The sequence below is a fragment of the Rhinoraja longicauda genome, chromosome 41, assembly GCF_053455715.1.
Source record: "Rhinoraja longicauda isolate Sanriku21f chromosome 41, sRhiLon1.1, whole genome shotgun sequence".
NCBI lineage: Eukaryota > Metazoa > Chordata > Chondrichthyes > Rajiformes > Arhynchobatidae > Rhinoraja > Rhinoraja longicauda.
This window is the reverse complement of record NC_135993.1, coordinates 1,953,438-1,970,434: the sequence shown is the minus strand read 5'-3', so window position 1 is coordinate 1,970,434 and position 16,997 is coordinate 1,953,438. Positions and strand designations below refer to the sequence as shown.

General features: G+C 50.2%; 1 protein-coding gene across 1 annotated transcript in view; it reads right to left on the bottom strand.

The window, feature by feature from the left end:
- Positions 1-5,554: 5,554 nt before the first annotated feature.
- LOC144611788 (TNF receptor-associated factor 3-like) overlaps positions 5,555-16,997 on the bottom strand; it is an 18,290-nt gene continuing 6,847 nt past the window's right edge. The window contains exons 5-8 of the mRNA XM_078431042.1: positions 15,995-16,087; positions 12,439-12,579; positions 9,699-9,891; positions 5,555-6,362 (exon numbers count right to left, since the gene is read on the bottom strand). Of these exons, the coding sequence (XP_078287168.1) occupies positions 5,785-6,362; positions 9,699-9,891; positions 12,439-12,579; positions 15,995-16,087 (1,005 nt within the window). The 3' untranslated portion in view covers positions 5,555-5,784. The remainder of the gene's footprint in view (positions 6,363-9,698; positions 9,892-12,438; positions 12,580-15,994; positions 16,088-16,997) is intronic.

Here is a 16,997-nt window from a genome sequence, read left to right as displayed (position 1 = left end):
TGCATCCTTGCACCTAATCTAACCTCGTTCATTCATTGGCAGGTGCCCAAAGCAATGGGGATGATGAAGGGACTTGGTCTCTTGGTTGGATTGAGACAGGTGCCAGCTTCCTGCCGCCCAGGAGTTCCCCCCTGACATCACACGGACCGCGACACTCTCGGGCAAACGCCGACTTACACTGGCAATCGGCTGCTGGGACCGTGGGAGTGGTAACCTGATGGATCTACTGGCTTGGGAAGGAACCTCGTCACCATGGAAACCTCCTCCGCGAGCCCATCTCCTCTCACTGCGATGATGGACAAGGACCTTGGGAGAGTGCGGGTGTTGTGTGTGAAGGGTGACCTGTAGGAAGCAGGGGCCTTCATGGGAGAGCTTCACGAGTGGTGTCCAAGCCAATGTCCAACACACAGTGACCTGCCCCAAACTCCAGACTCGCTGTGGAGGGCACCAAAGGATGCCTTTCCCAACAGAAAGATGGGAGATACCAGCCCCGTCCCCGGTCACCAGTGACCTGGGTCCATCGTGGAACCAACCCAGGGTACCAGGATGCAACCACTGTCCCACGCCAGGCGTCCCAACGAGAACAAGGGATTACCATGGGAGAACCTGTTAAATCACACTGGTTCCTTCCAACTCAACAGTGACCCCTGCACATCAACACAACACAACCCTACACACACTAGGGACAATTTTACATTTACCAAGCCAACTTTCCTACAAACCTCTACGTCTTTGGAGCGTGGGAGGAAACCGGAGCACCCGGAGAAAACCCACGCAGGTCACGGGGAGAACGTACAAACTCCGTACAGGCAGCGCCCGAAGTCAGGATCAAACAAAGGTCTCTGAAGAGATGGAATGGGTGATGTTTCGGGTCGAGAACCTTCTCGTATGGAACGAGCTGCCGGAGGAGGTAGTTGAGGCTGGGACTATCCCAACTGCATCTGCAGTTCCTTCCAACTCAACATGGGAGTAATGTCTTAACAACTAACGGGCAAGGGATGATAAGCAGAGAGTCAAAATACTCCGGGCATCAGGACCAGTGATCAGAACCACTCAGTGACAAGGTCATGGACTCTCTCTGGAGACCAGTGCAACTATTCTCCTGTTATAGACCAATGAGAGGAATAGATCGGGTAGATGCACAGAGTCTCGTGCCCAGAGTAGGGGAATCGAGGACCAGAGGACACAGGCTTAAGGTGAAGGGGAAAAGATTTAATAGGAATCTGAGGGGTAACTTTTTCCACACAGAGGGTGGTGGGTGAATGGAACGAGCTGCCAGAGGAGGTAGTTGAGGCTGGGACCATCCCAACGTTTAAGAAAGGTACAGTTAGACGGGTACATGGATAGGACAGGTTTGGAAGGATGTGGGCCAAAAGTGGGCAGGTGGGACTAGTGTAGCTGGGACATGTTGGCCGGTGTGGGCAAGTTGGGCCAAAGGGCCTGTTTCCACGCTGTATCACTCGATGATATAAAGCAACCACATCAAGATAGAAGCAATACACCATCTGACATGGGATTGGCTGGCTTTGATGAGAGGTACATCATTACAGTGTTATCTCCTCTCGAAACAGATGCCAAACGTGGGTTCAATTCCCACAGAGGGCCTGACAACCTTGACCAAGGTTGACTCAATGAACCAACCGACTCATCTGCTTCCCAATCCTGGCAAACTCCTCCACCTTCACGACTAGTGAGCCGTCCTGGTCCTGGTCCTGGTCCTGGTCCTGGTCCTGGTCCTGGTCCTGGTCCTGGTCCTGGTCCTGGTCCTGGTCCTGGTCCTGGTCCTGGTCCTTTGGGTACACCTGCATCTCCACAACTGAGCTTTCAGCATCCGAGGGCAAAAGTGTTTGAGGATTCCCTGACTAAACCAGCACAATCAACCAATCAACCAGCCAACTAATCAATCAACTAATCAACTAATCAGCCAATCAACCATCAATCTACTAAAGAAACAATCAACCTACCAATCAACCCACATGTCCGGATGTCTATTTGTTTTGGTTTAGTTTAGAGATACAGCGCGGAAACAGGCCCTTCGGCCCACTGAGTCCGTGCTGGCCAGCGATCCCCGCACACTAGGGACATTTATACCAAGCCAATTAACCTACAAATCTGCACGTCTTTGGAGTGTGGGAGGAAACCGGAGCACCCGGTGAAAACCCATACGGTCACGGGGAGAACGTACAAACTCCGTACAGACAGCACCTGTAGTCGGGATGGAACCCGGGTCTCTGGCGCTGTGAGGCAGCAGCTCTACCTGCTGCACCACCTTTATTTGTCTTTTCTTATCCATCTATCCACCTATCACTCTGCCTCACAGAAACTTCCCACTGCCGAGTCAATGATCCCACTTTCAGATGGCCACATCTTTTCCCCATGAGCTCTAACCCGCCATCTTGAAGTCACGAAGTCACACTGCGTGGGAACAGGCCACTCGGCCCACAGATTCCACGCCAGCCGTCGAGCTCCATGTTGCACTAGTCCTACTCTGATCCCAACTAACCCTGAAGAAAATTCCGATCTATCCGGTGTTCCTGAATAACACAGGTTGTAACTCGAAGGTAGACACAAGATGCTGGAGTAACTCAGCAGGACAGGACAGGCAGCATCTCTGGAGAGAAGGAATGGGTGACGTTTCGGCTCGAGACCATTCTTCAGGGAATAACATAAGTGAATACAGGTAAGGAAAGTGTTTTTTAGGCAGATGGCTAGACAATGGCCAGGGATGAAAAGACAAACGGTGTGAGATTGGGATAGCACGGAGAAAGCTGGAAGAGAGGTGGTAGTGGGACAAAGCCTGGGAAGTGATAGGTGTCTGTATCACTCGTTATCACCTACCCCACAGCCAACAACAGACCATTGTGGGCTCTGTAATCATCCATGCTTTTTTGCATATCTCTCATTCATTTGTCCAAAGTACTTTCTATATCTCTCGAAGGTATCACAAAATGCTGGAGTAACTCAGCGGGACAGGCAGCATCTGAGGAGAGAAGGAATGGGTGACGTTTCGGGTCGAGACCCTTCTTCAGATTCTCTCTCGATTCCCTTCCCCCTGACTCTCAGTCTGAAGAAGGGTCTCGACTCGAAACGTCACCCATTCCTTCTCTCCACAGATGCTGCCTGACCCGCTGAGTTACTCCAGCACTCTGTGAAACGTCACCTATCCATGTTCTCCACAGATGCTGCCTGACCCGCTGAGTTACTCCAGCGTTTTGTGTCTACCTTTGGTGTAAACCAGCATCTGCAGTTCCTTCCAACGCATTAAGTGGTATAAGAAGATAACTGCAGATGCTGGTACAAATCGATTTATTCACAAAATGCTGGAGTAACTCAGCAGGTCAGGCAGCATCTCGGGAGAGAAGGAATGGGTGACGTTTCGGGTCGAGACCCTTCTTCAGACTGATGTCGGGGGGGCGGGACAAAGGAAGGATATAGGTGGAGACAGGAAGATAGAGGGAGATCTGGGAAGGAGGAGGGGAAGGGAGGGACAGAGGAGCTATCTGAAGTTGGAGAAGTCGACGTTCATACCACCGGGCTGCAAACTGCCCAGGCGAAATATGAGGTGCTGCTCCTCCAATTTCCGGTGGGCCTCACTATGGCACTGGAGGAGGCCCATGACAGAAAGGTCAGAATGGGAATGGGAGGGGGAGTTAAAGTGCTCGGCCACCGGGAGATCAGTTTGGTTAATGCGGACCGAGCGCAGGTGTTCAGCGAAGCGATCGCCGAGCCTGCGCTTGGTTTCGCCGATATAAATAAGTTGACATCTAGAGCAGCGGATGCAATAGATGAGGTTGGAGGAGGTGCAGGTGAACCTCTATCTCACCTGGAAAGACTGTTTGGGTCCTTGGATGTAGTTGAGGGGGGAGGTAAAGGGACAGGTGTTGCATCTCGTGCGGTTGCAGGGGAAAGTGCCCGGGGTTGGGGTGGTTTGGGTAGGAAGGGACGAGTGGACCAGGGAGTTACGGAGGGAACGGTCTCTGCGGAACGCAGAAAGGGGAGGGGATGGGAAGATATGGCCAGTGGTGGGGTCCCATTGGAGGTGACGGAAATGTTGGTGGATGATATGTTGGATCCGCTGGCTGGTGGGGTGGAAGGTGAGAACGAGGGGGATTCTGTCCTTGTTGCGAGTGGGGGGAGGGGGAGCAAGAGCGGAGCTGCGGGATGTAGAAGAGACCCTAGTGAGAGCCTCATCTATAATGGAGGAGGGGAAGCCCCGTTTTCTGAAGAACGAGGACATCTCGGAAGCCCTAGTCTGATAAGCATTAAGTGATAGGTGGATACAAGTGGGGGATGGGGGGTGGGGGAGGATTGAAAAAAAATATTATCGATGACTGATTATCGTGGAGCCTACTCCTGGTTTGACTTGCCTGCTTCCTGTAAACTGCCAATGATTCAACCACTGAAGAACATTGGTCTGCAGCATCTGATTACCTTGAAAGTTTGGGGAAAACCACCAATTTGCTTTTAAAAGAGCTGGCGGGTCTTCAACTGGGTCTCCGGAATATCAGGTAAAGCCACAGACCTCCGGCGCTAGTGGATAAGAAAGCAACTGTGAGCCTGTGACGAGCAACTAACTCATGAAACGCAGCCTGAACTCACAAGTGTTTGTAAGAAGGAACTGCAGATGCTGGATGACACTGAAAAGATGGACACAAAATGCTGGAGTAACTCAGCGGGTCAGGCAGCATCTGTGGAGAACATGGATAGGTGACGTTTCACAGAGTGCTGGAGTAACTCAGCGGGTCAGGCAGTATCTGTGGAGAACATGGATAGGTGACGTTTCACAGAGTGCTGGAGTAACTCAGCGGGTCAGGCAGCATCTCTGGAGAACATGGATAGGTGACGTTTCACAGAGTGCTGGAGTAACTCAGCGGGTCAGGCAACATCTGTAGAGTCACCTATTCCTTTTCATGTTCTTCAGTGACAGGAGCAGAATTAGGCCATTCGGCCCATCAAGTCTACCCCGCTATTCAATCATGGCTGATCTATCTCTCCCTCCTAACCCCATTCTCCTGCCTTCTCCCCATAACCCCCTTCCCCCAACTCCCTACTTTCAGTCTGAGGAAGGGTCTCGACCCGAAACATCACCGATCCATGTTCTCCAGAGATGCTGCCTGACCCACTGAGTTACTCCAGCACTCTGTGAAACGTCACCTATCCATGTTCTCCACAGATGCTGCCTGACCCGCTGGGTTACTCCAGCACTCTGTGAAACGTCACCTATCCATGTTCTCCACAGATGCTGCCTGACCCGCTGAGTTACTCCAGCACTCTGTGAAACGTCACCTATCCATGTTCTCCACAGATGCTGCCTGACCCGCTGAGTTACTCCAGCACTCTGTGAAACGTCACCGATCCATGTTCTCCACAGATGCTGCCTGACCCGCTGAGTTACTCCAGCACTTTGCGTTAACCCTTGGCATCCTGCTCAACAAATAGACAATGAACCGCATCTTGCACTCACGGGGTAACAATAAAGGATTTAATAATACTTTCCATAAAAATATATCTGAAACAAAAAGAAAAAGTCCCCTTAAAACAGGTAAGGAGTCAACTGAGGCCGAATACAATACATTAGCATACTACAGACTATTAATACGTTATAATATAAAATACTTTGATAACGGATACAAGGGGTTAACGGAGGTTTATAATTTAGTTTGGCCCCAGATCCAAGTACAGTTGATCTTTGCCAAGCACACTCCAGAGTGTTTCGGAGCGGGCTGCCGCTGATGCTGGGGCTATTGCACTACCCTGATGGACTGCTTGTCAGGTCCTGACGGTTCAGAGATCCAGTGGATCAGGGCCATCCACGGTTACCTTGATGAAGATGGTGTTGTCCTTGATGTACTGGTGGTGCTTGTTCTCCAGGACGGTCTGGGCTATGAAGAATGGACATCCCGAGGCCACGTTCATCTCCACCTGTGGCCTGGAGAAGCTGCTGCTGTTGGGGTCGGGTTTGAAGGTGTCAGACACGTGGGCCTTGCCCGGCCCTTGGTCCAGGAGGGTGAAGGTGACCTTCTGCCTGAAGGGCCATGGCAGCAGCGAGTCGTATTCCCCACGCATCACCACGAAGAAGACCGACATGTGCGTGCCCTTGCCCATCCCGTCCCCGTTGAGGTAGACCCGTGCGCACATCTTGTACCCGAAGGAGCTGGTGTAGAAGGGTTGGCTGTAGAGGGACAGGGTCTTCCCAGAGATGGAGTCCCGCTTCTGCCGCTCGTACTGCTGGATCTTCCAGATCAGCCGCCCGTTGTAACTGACCGTCTCCAGCACCTGGAAGCGCAGGTCCATGTCCGCCAGGCGCACCTCGTGCACAGCCAACAGCTCATCGTGCTGCGAGACCTGGTGCTCAACGGAAGCTGAGGAAGAGACATAGAAGGATGAGAGGAGATCTTATCGAAACGTATAAGATTATTAAGGGGTTGGACACGTTAGAGGCAGCAAACATGTTCCCAATGTTGGGGGGGGAGTCCAGAACAAGGGGCCACACAGTTTAAGAATAAGGGGTCGGCCATTTAGAACTGAGATGAGGAAAAACATAGAAACATAGAAAATAGGTGCAGGAGTAGGCCATTCGGCCCTTTGAGCCTGCACCGCCATTCAATATGATCATGGCTGATCATTCAGCTCAGTAGTCTGTACCTGCCTTCTCTCCATACCCCCTGATCCCTTTAGCAAAAAGGGCCACATCTAACTCCCTCTTAAATATAGCCAATGAACTGGCCTCAACTACCTTCTGTGGCAGAGAATTCCACAGATTCACCACTCTCTGTGTGAAGAAATGTTTTCTCATCTCGGTCCTAAAAGACTTCCCCCTTATCCTTAAGCTGTGACCCCTGGTTCTTTTTCAGTCAGAGAGTTCTTTTTCAGTTAGAGAGTTGTGAATCTGTGGAATTCTCTGCCTCAGAAGGCAGTGGAGGCCAATTCTCTGAATGCATTCAAGAGAGAGCTGGATAGAGCTCTTAAGGATAGCGGAGTCAGGGGGTATGGGGAGAAGGCAGGAACGGGGTACTGATTGAGAATGATCAGCCATGATCACATTGAATGACGGTGCTGGCTCGAAGGGCCGAATGTCTTCCTCCTGCACCTATTGTCTATTGTCTATTGAAACCCAGATGTCAACTTCTCTACATCGGCGAGACCAAGCACAGGCTCGGCGATCGCTTCGCTCAACACCTTCGCTCAGTCCGCCTTAACCAACCTGATCTCCCAGTGGCTCAGCACTTCAACTCCCCCTCCCACTCTGGCCGTTCTGTCATGGGCCTCCAGTGCCATAGTGAGGCCCACCGGAAATTGGAGGAACAGCACCTCATATTTCGCCTGGGCAGTTTGCAGCCCAGTGGTATGAACATCGACTTCTCCAACTTTAGATAGTTCCTCTGTCCCTCTCTTCCCCTCCTCCTTCCCAGATCTCCCTCTATCTTCCTGTCTCCACCTATATCCTTCCTTTGTCCCGCCCCCGACATCAGTCTGAAGAAGGGTCTCGACCCGCAACGTCACCCATTCCTTCTCTCCCGAGATGCTGCCTGACCTGCTGAGTTACTCCGGCTTTTTGTGATACCCCAGATCAGTTCATCACTTTGTTGCCACACGTACTGGGGTACATTGAATAGCTTTTGTTGCGTGCTAACCAGTCAGCAGTAAAGCTACACATAGAAACATAGACAATAGGTGCAGGAGGAGGCCATTCGGCCCTTCGAGCCAGCACCGCCATTCATTGTGATCATGGCTGATCATCCACAATCTGTAACCCGTGCCTGCCTTCTCCCCATATCCCTTGATTCCGCTAGCCCCTAGAGCTCTATCTAACTCTCTTTTAAATTCATCCAGTGAATTAACCTCCACTGCCTTCTGTGGCAGAGAATTCCACAAATTCTTAACTCTGGGTGAAAAAGTTTCTTCTCACCTCAGTTTTAAATGACTTGGATGAAGGGATTAAAAGTAACGTTAGCAAATTTGCAGATGACACAAAGCTGGGTGGCAGTGCGAACTGTGAGGAAGATGCTATGAGGTTGCAGGGTGACTTGGACAGGTTGTGTGAGTGGGCGGATGCATGGCAGATGCAGTTTAATGTGGATAAGTGTGAGGTTATCCACTTTGGTGGTAAGAATAGGAAGGCAGATTATTATCCGAATGGTGTCAAGTTAGGAAAAGGGGACGTACAACGAGATCTGGGTGTCCTAGTGCATCAGTCACTGAAAGTAAGCATGCAGGTACAGCAGGCAGTGAAGAAAGCCAATGGAATGTTGGCCTTCATGACAAGAGGAGTTGAGTATAGGAGCAAAGAGGTCCTTCTGCAGTTGTACAGGGCCCTAGTGAGACCGCACCTGGAGTACTGTGTGCAGTTTTGGTCTCCAAATTTGAGGAAGCATATTCTTGCTATTGAGGGCGTGCAGCGTAGGTTTACTCGGTTAATTCCTGGAATGGTGGGACTGTCGTATGTTGAAAGACTGGAGCGGCTAGGCTTGTATACACTGGAATTTAGAAGGATGAGAGGGGATCTTATTGAAACATATAAGATTATTAAGGGGTTGGACACATTAGAGGCAGGAAACATGTTCCCAATGTTGGGGGAGTCCAGAACCAGGGGCTACAGTTTAAGAATAAGGGGTAGGCCATTTAGAACGGAGATGAGGAAAAATGTTTTCAGTCAGAGAGTTGTGAATCTGTGGAATTCTCTGCCTCAGAAGGCAGTGGAAGCCAATTCTCTGAATGCATTCAAGAGAGAGCTAGATAGAGCTCTTAAGGATAGCGGAGTCAGGGGGTATGGGGAGAAGGCAGGAACGGGGTACTGATTGAGAATGATCAGCCATGATCACATTGAATGGTGGTGCTGGCTCGAAGGGCCGAAAGGCCTCCTCCTGCACCTATTGTGTATTGTCTAAATGGCCTCCCCTTTATTCTTAGCCTGTGTGGCCCCTGGTTCTGGACTCGCCCAACATTGGGAACATTTTTCCTGCATCTAGCTTGTCCAGTCATTTCATAATTTTATACGTGAAAGGACTGGACAAGCTAGATGCAGGAAAAATGTTTTCAGTCATGATTACAATTAAGCCGTCCACAGTATACAGATACATGGTAAAGGGAATAACGGTGAATAACATTTAGTGCAAGATAAACTCCAGTAAAGTCCGATCACGGACTCCATGACAAAACATGGCTCCATGGTAAAATGAACTTGTTGAGGATCAATAGACAATAGACAATAGGTGCAGGAGGAGGCCATTCGGCCCTTCGAGCCAGCACCGCCATTCAATGTGATCATGGCTGATCATTCTCAATCAGTACCCCGTTCCTGCCTTCTCCCCGTACCCCCTGACTCCGCTATCCTTAAGAGCTCTATCTAGATCTCTCTTGAATGCATTCAGAGAATTGGCCTCCACTGCCTTCTGAGGCAGAGAATTCCACAGATTCGCAACTCTCTGACTGAAAAAGTTTTTCCTCATCTCCGTTCTAAATGGCCTACCCCTTATTCTTAAACTGTGGCCCCTTGTTCTGGACTCCCCCAACATTGGGAACATGTTTCCTGCCTCTAACGTGTCCAACCCCTTAATAATCTTATACGTTTCGATAAGATCTCCTCTCAACCTACTAAATTCCAGTGTATACATATACCGTATAACAAGGGTAGACAAACTGCCCACTAATCTAATTCTTTCCACTTTTCACTTGCCCTTAAGTTTGATTGAACCTACCTGGGACAATGCTGCCTCTGTACAGACATGGATCGCTCTGGGTGCTTTCTATAATCGACACCCTGCTGCTCAGGTTTTCCGTTTTATATTTAATCCACAGGATGTCTTGTTTAACGAGGTCTTCCAGCTTGTGTCTCTCCAGCTGCTCCATGTCCACCCTGCGTAGCAGCTCAGCATGTGTTACTAACGTTTTCTGCAAGAGAAAATTTGGATTTTGCCTCATTTCTAGTTGGCGTGGATGGACAAGACATGCTGCCCGAACTCAGCGGGTCAGGCAGCATCTGTGGAGAACATGGATGGGTAACGTTTCACAGAGTGCTGGAGTAACTCAGCGGGTCAGGCAGCATCTGTGGAGAACATGGATGGGTAACGTTTCACAGAGTGCTGGAGTAACTCAGCGGGTCAGGCAGCATCTGTGGAGAACATGGATGGGTAACGTTTCACAGAGTGCTGGAGTAACTCAGCGGGTCAGGCAGCATCTGTGGAGAACATGGATGGGTAACGTTTCACAGAGTGCTGGAGTAACTCAGCGGGTCAGGCAGCATCTGTGGAGAACATGGATAGGTGACGTTTCACAGAGTGCTGGAGTAACTCAGCGGGTCAGGCAGCATCTGTGGAGAACATGGATAGGTGACGTTTCACAGAGTGCTGGAGTAACATAGAAACATAGAAACATAGAAAATAGGTGCAGGAGTAGGCCATTCGGCCCTTCGAGCCTGCACCGCCATTCAATATGATTATGGCTGATCATTCAGCTCAGTATCCCGTACCTGCCTTCTCTCCATACCCCCTGATTCCTTTAGCAAAAAGGGCCACATCTAACTCCCTCTTAAATATAGCCAATGAACTGGCCTCAACTACCTTCTGTGGCAGAGAATTCCACAGACTCACCACTCTCTGTGTGAAGAAATGTTTTCTCATCTCGGTCCTAAAAGACTTCCCCCTTATCCTTAAGCTGTGACCCCTGGTTCTGGACTCCCCCAACATCGGGAACAATCTTCCCGCATCTAGCCTCTCCAACCCTTTAAGAATTTTATATGTTTCTATAAGATCCCCCCTCAGTCTTCTCAATTCCAGCGAGTACAAGCCCAGTCTATCTAGTCTTTCCTCATATGTAAGTCCCGCCATCCCAGGGATCAATCTGGTGAACCTTCTCTGTACTCCCTCTAAGGCAAGAACGTTTTTCCTCAGGTTAGGAGACCAAAACTGCACACAATACTCCAGGTGCGGTCTCACCAAGGCCCTGTACAACTGCAGCAGAACCTCCCTGCTCCTAAACTCAAATCCTCTTGCTATGAATGCCAACATACCATTCGCTTTCTTCACTGCCTGCTGCACCTGCATGCTTGCTTTCAATGACTGGTGCACCATGACACCCAGGTCACGTTGCATCTCCCCTTCTCCCAATCGGTCACCATTCAGGTAATACTCTGCTTTCCTGTTCTTGCCGCCAAAGTGGATAACCTCACATTTATCCACATTATATTGCATCTGCCATGCATTTGCCCACTCGCCTAATCTATCCAAGTCACTCTGCAGCCTCCTAGCATCCTCCTCGCAGCTAACACTGCCACCCAGCTTCGTGTCATCCGCAAACTTAGAGATGTTGCATTCAATTCCCTCGTCCAAATCATTAATATACACTGTAAATAACTGGGGTCCCAGCACTGAGCCTTGCGGTACCCCGCTAGTCACTGCCTGCCATTCCGAAAAGGACCCGTTTATTCCTACTCAGCGGGTCAGGCAGCATCTGTGGAGAGAAGGAACGGGTGACGTTTCGGGTCGAGACCCACCCTTCTTCAGACTGGGACAAGGAAGAAAGGGGAACAAGAGATATAGACTGCGGGATGAGAGATATAGGCTAGCCCACAGCCAACAATGAACCCTTGTGGGCTCCACCTTTCCTTGATCATCGTTACTTCTTGCGCATCTTTCATTCATCTATACACTAAAACTCGCGTTTGTTTGTCTGTTTGTTCCTGAACTACGGCCAAAACGGTGCACGATAGCGCGACAGTTTTAAACCCCACCTCACTCACCGTCGTCCCTTTGGGGCTAATGGAAGAGGTTTCATTGAAATCGGTGTTATATTTTTAAAGTTATTCACATTTTAAAGTTTAAATCTATCTCCTAGGGACGGAAGGGGAGGGGGGGGTTGGAGGGAAGATAAGGGGGATGGAGTGGGGGGAGGGGAAGGGGGAGAGGGGAGGGTGGGAGGGGAGAGGGGGAAGGGAGGAGAGGGTGCTGCACCAATGCAGGAGAGGTTTGGGCCCAATGGGTCCACTTGGTCTAGTATGTTCTATATCCCTTTATGTCACCGTCTGTTTCTCTAGTTTCCCTCTCCCTTGACTCTCAGTCTGAAGAAGGGTCTCGACCCAAAACGTCACCCATTCCTTCTCTCCAGAGATGCAGCCTGACCCGCCGAGTTACTCCAGCGTTTTGTGTCTATCTTCGGTGTAAACCAGCATCTGCAGTTCCTTCCGACACAAGGCAATAGACAATAGACAATAGGTGCAGGAGGAGGCCATTCGGCCCTTCGAGCCAGCTCCACCAATCAATGTGATCATGGCTGATCATTCTCAATCAGTACCCCGTTCCTGCCTTCTCCCCATACCCCCTGACTCCGCTATCCTTAACAGCTCTATCTAGCGTAACCTGAAGTAATCTGAAATTGGTTGGTTATCTTCCTTAGAGATGACCTTTGATGGGTGTAAGTCAAGCCTATTGCTCCACAACTGACCTGTATTGAGTTCAAGTCAATGTCATTTTTGTTGACCGACTGGTTTTGTGAAGATATCTCCTTCTCCATTTTCTGAATTTTACTGGACAATCTCTGCAAGACCGTTTGCTTTTTCGTGATCTCGTTCTTGAGTTCTGTAACCTGTGGATAAAACAGCTTCGTGTTTATCATTGAGTGCAAGGTTTGCGACATCGTATTGCAACTGTACACGTTGTGGACGAAACCGTACTGGGTGGAATGTGCACAGTTCTGGTCGCCGAGATGTGGGGAAGATGTCTTTAAGCTTCTGCTGCAGTTGTACAGGGCATTGGTGAGACCGCACCTGGAGTATTGCGTACAGTTTTGGTCTCCTAATCTGAGGAAAGACATTCTTGCCATAGAGGGAGTACAGAGAAGGTTCACCAGATTGATTCCTGGGATGGCAGGACTTTCATATGAAGAAAGACTGGATAGACTCGGCTTGTACTCGCTGGAATTTAGAAGATTGAAGGGGGATCTTATAGAAACTTACAAAATTCTTAAGGGGTTGGACAGGCTAAATGGAGGAAGATTGTTCCCGATGTTGGGGAAGTCCAGAACAAGGGGTCACACAGTTTAAGGATAAGGGGGAAGTCTTTTAGGACCGAGATGAGAAAGGTTTTTTTTCACACAGAGAGTGGTGAATCTGTGGAATTCTCTGCCACAGAAGGTAGTTGAGGCCAGTTCATTGGCTATATTTAAGAGGGAGTTAGATGTGGCCCTTGTGGCTAAAGGGATCAGTGGGTATGGAGAGAAGGCAGGTACGGGATACTGAGTTGGATGATCAGCCATGATCATATTGAATGGCGGTGCGTACAGGCTCGAAGGGCCGAATGGCCTACTCCTGCACCTATTTTCTATGTTTCTAAGCTGGAAAGAGTTCATAAGACAGACACAAAAAGCTGGAGTAACTCAGCGAGACAAGCAGCATCCTCCCACACTCCAAAGACGTGCAGGTTTGTCGGTTAATTGGCTTGGTAAATTTAAAAATTGCCCCTAGTGTGTGTAGGATAGTGTTAGTGTGCGGGGATCGCTGGTCGGCGCGGACCCGGTGGGCCGAAGGGCCTGTTTCCGTGCTGTATCTCTAAACTAAACTAAAAAGTAATCTTTGATGGTTTGGGCAAAGAATGGGCCTTTAGGCTGTGTGGTAAAGATAGAGCGTGGGGGTGGAGGGAGTGAGTTATGAATAGTGGTTACCCAGACCGTCTGTACATCCAGGCAGAAGTGACTCCAATCTGTCTGATATCACTCACCAAAAGTGAAAGAGACGGCCAGCTCACTTTCATTTTTGTAATTTGCATTTGCGGCTATTCCCGATCTCGGCCGGAGTCTTGGTTTTGCTTTGCTGCTTCCGTGAAGTCTGAGGTCCAACTGCTCCTCTCCCCGAGTGGAGAAAGCTGGGATCACGACAGCAAATCTCAACTCTTCCGCCTTTATTTGACTTGCGAACCAAAACGAGACCTTTCTTCAGTCTCGACCTGAAACGTCGCCCATTCCTTCTCTCCAGAAACATCACCCAGTCCTTCTCTCCACAGATGCTGCCTGACCCGCTGAGTTACTCCAGCACTCTGTGAAACGTCACCTATCCATGTTCTCCGGAGATGCTGCCCGACCCGCTGAGTTACTCCAGCACTCTGTGAAACGTCACCTATCCATGTTCTCCACCGATGCTGCCTGACCCGCTGAGTTACTCCAGCACTCTGTGAAACGTCACCTATCCACGTTCTCCACAGATGCTGCCTGACCCGCTGAGTTACTCCAGCACTCTGTGAAACGTCACCTATCCATGTTCTCCAGAGATGCTGCCTGACCCGCTGAGTTACTCCAGCATTTTGTATCGACCTTCGAGTGGACTTGATGATAGCCTTGAATGACCTAATTCTGCTCCTATAACTTCTGAACTTACGAACTGCGGACACATGTTGGTACTGGTAGAACGTAAACCTCTGACAAATCTTCCAGATATTTTCCAAATTACGCATGGTGGTTTCATAATTGCCTGGGATTTTACCGGCTGCAATGTGCTCAAAGTCCCCTTTGTTATAAATAGGGAGGCTCAATGCTAAAGGGTGCTGACACAAGGCTGGAAAAGGCTGAGAGATGATTTATGAGGATGTTTCCAGGACTCGAGAGTCTGAGCTATAGCAAGAGGTTGGGACTTTATGCAATGGAATGCAGAGGGTAGAAAGATCATCTTCTAGAACTGTATAAAATCATGATGGGAATAAACAGGATGAGTTATCTTATAGAAACATATAAAATTCTTAAGGGGTTGGAGAGGCTAGATGCGGGAAGATTGTTCCCGATGTTGGGGGAGTCCAGAACCAGGGGTCACAGCTTAAGGATAAGGGGGAAGTCTTTTAGGACCGAGATGAGAAAACATTTCTTCGCACAGAGAGTGGTGAACCTGTGGAATTCTCTGCCACAGAAGGTCGTTGAGGCCAGTTCATTGGCTATATTTAAGAGGGAGTTAGATGTGGCCCTTTTTGCTAAAGGGATCAGGGGGTATGGAGAGAAGGCAGGTACAGGCTACTGAGCTGGATAATCAGCCATGATCATATTGAATGGCGGTGCAGGCTCGAAGGGCCGAATGGCCTACTCCTGCACCTATTTTCTATGTTTCTATGTTTCTATGAATGCACAGAGTCTTTTATCCAGAGAATGGGGAATCTGGACCACAGGAGGATGAGAGGAGATCTTATCGAAACGTATAAGATTATTAAGGGGTTGGACACGTTAGAGGCAGGAAACATGTTCCCAATGTTGGGGGAGTCCAGAACAAGGGGCCACAGTTTAAGAATAAGGGGTAGGCCATTTAGAACTGAGATGAGGAAAAACGTTTTCAGTCAGAGAGTTGTGAATCTGTGGAATTCTCTGCCTCAGAAGGCAGCGGAGGCCAATTCTCTGAATGCATTCAAGAGAGAGCTGGATAGAGCTCTTAAGGATAGCGGAGTCAGGGGGTATGGGGAGAAGGCAGGAACGGGGGTACTGATTGAGAATGATCAGCCATGATCACGTTGAATGGCGGTGGTGGCTCGAAGGGCCGAATGGCCTCCTCCTGCACCTATTGTCTATTGTTTCAGGTGAGAGGGGAAAGACAGGAACCTGAGAGGCAACGTTTTCACTCAGAGGGTGGTGGGTGTAAGGACCAAGCTGCCAAAGGAGGAGTTGAGGCAGGGACTACAACTAACATTCTAAAGACTCTTACACAGGTACGATGATGGGGGAGGTCCAGAATGAGAAATAAAGAACGGCAGATGCTGGTGATAGACACAGAGTGCTGGAGTAACTCTGCGGGTCAGGCAGTATCTCTGGAGAATAGGGATGGGTGGTGTTTCGAGGAACCCTTCCTCAAGGTCCTTGAGTCTATCTAAGGTCTAGAGGGATGGGGACCAAACACAAGGCAGTGGGAGTAGCCTTAGTTGGGGGCTTCTTGGTCGGCAAGGATGAGTTGTGCATGTCCTCTGTGCTGTACGACTATGACTCCAGCATCTAACGTGGGGATACTCACTGTACACCCGCCAGTCCAGGCCATTACCTGCTCCTCCAGTGCCTTGTTCTTTAGCAGCACCAGCAACAAGTGTTGATGGATGGACTGTGATTCGTGCTCCTTTAGTCGAGGATCGGTTCCCTGCGGAAGGAAGGACACACATTGATGTTGGGAGCTGCCAGCTACCCGATTGCAGAGTTGACCGAGTGCTCTGTGAGATCCTGTGCTCCTCGATAGTAATGTCACGTAAAGTAAAGTGAGGGAGAAGAGATGGTGAGAGAGGGAGAGAGACAGAGAGGGAGAGGGAGAGAGGGAGGGAGAGGGGGAGGGGGGGAGAGGGGGGGAGAGGGAGAGGGAGAGGGGGAGAGGGAGAGGGAGAGGGAGAGAGATAGAAGGAGAGATAGAAGGAGAGGGAGAGGGAGAGGAGAGAGAGGGAGAGGGAGAGGGAGAGGGAGAGGAGAGGGAGAGGGAGAGGGAGAGGGAGAGGAGAGGGAGAGGGAGAGGGAGAGGGAGAGGGAGAGGGAGAGGGAGAGGGAGGGGAGGGAGAGGGGAGAGGGAGAGAGAGGGAGAGGGAGAGGGAGGGAGAGGGAGAGAGGGAGAGAGGGGAGAGGGAGAGGGAGAGGAGGGAGAGGGAGGGGAGAGAGGGGGGAGAGAGGGGGAGAGAGGGGGGAGAGGGAGGGGGAGAGGGATGGGAGGAGAGGGGGAGAGAGGGGGGAGGAGAGGGGGGAGAGAGGGGGAGAGGGAGGGGGGAGGGAGGGTCGGGGGAGAGAGGGTCGGGAGGGAGGGGGAGAGCGGGGGACAATAGACAATAGGTGCAGGAGGAGGCCATTCAGCTCTTCAAGCCAGCACCGCTATTCACTGTGATCATGGCTGATCAATCACAATCAGTACCCCGTTCCTGCCTTCTCCCCATATCCCCTATCTTCAAGAGCTCTATCTAGCTCTCTCTTGAAAACATCCAGTGAATTGGCCTCCACTGCCCTCTGTGGCAGAGAATCCCACAGATTCACAACTCTCTGGGTGAAAACGTTTTTCCTCATCTCCGTTCTAA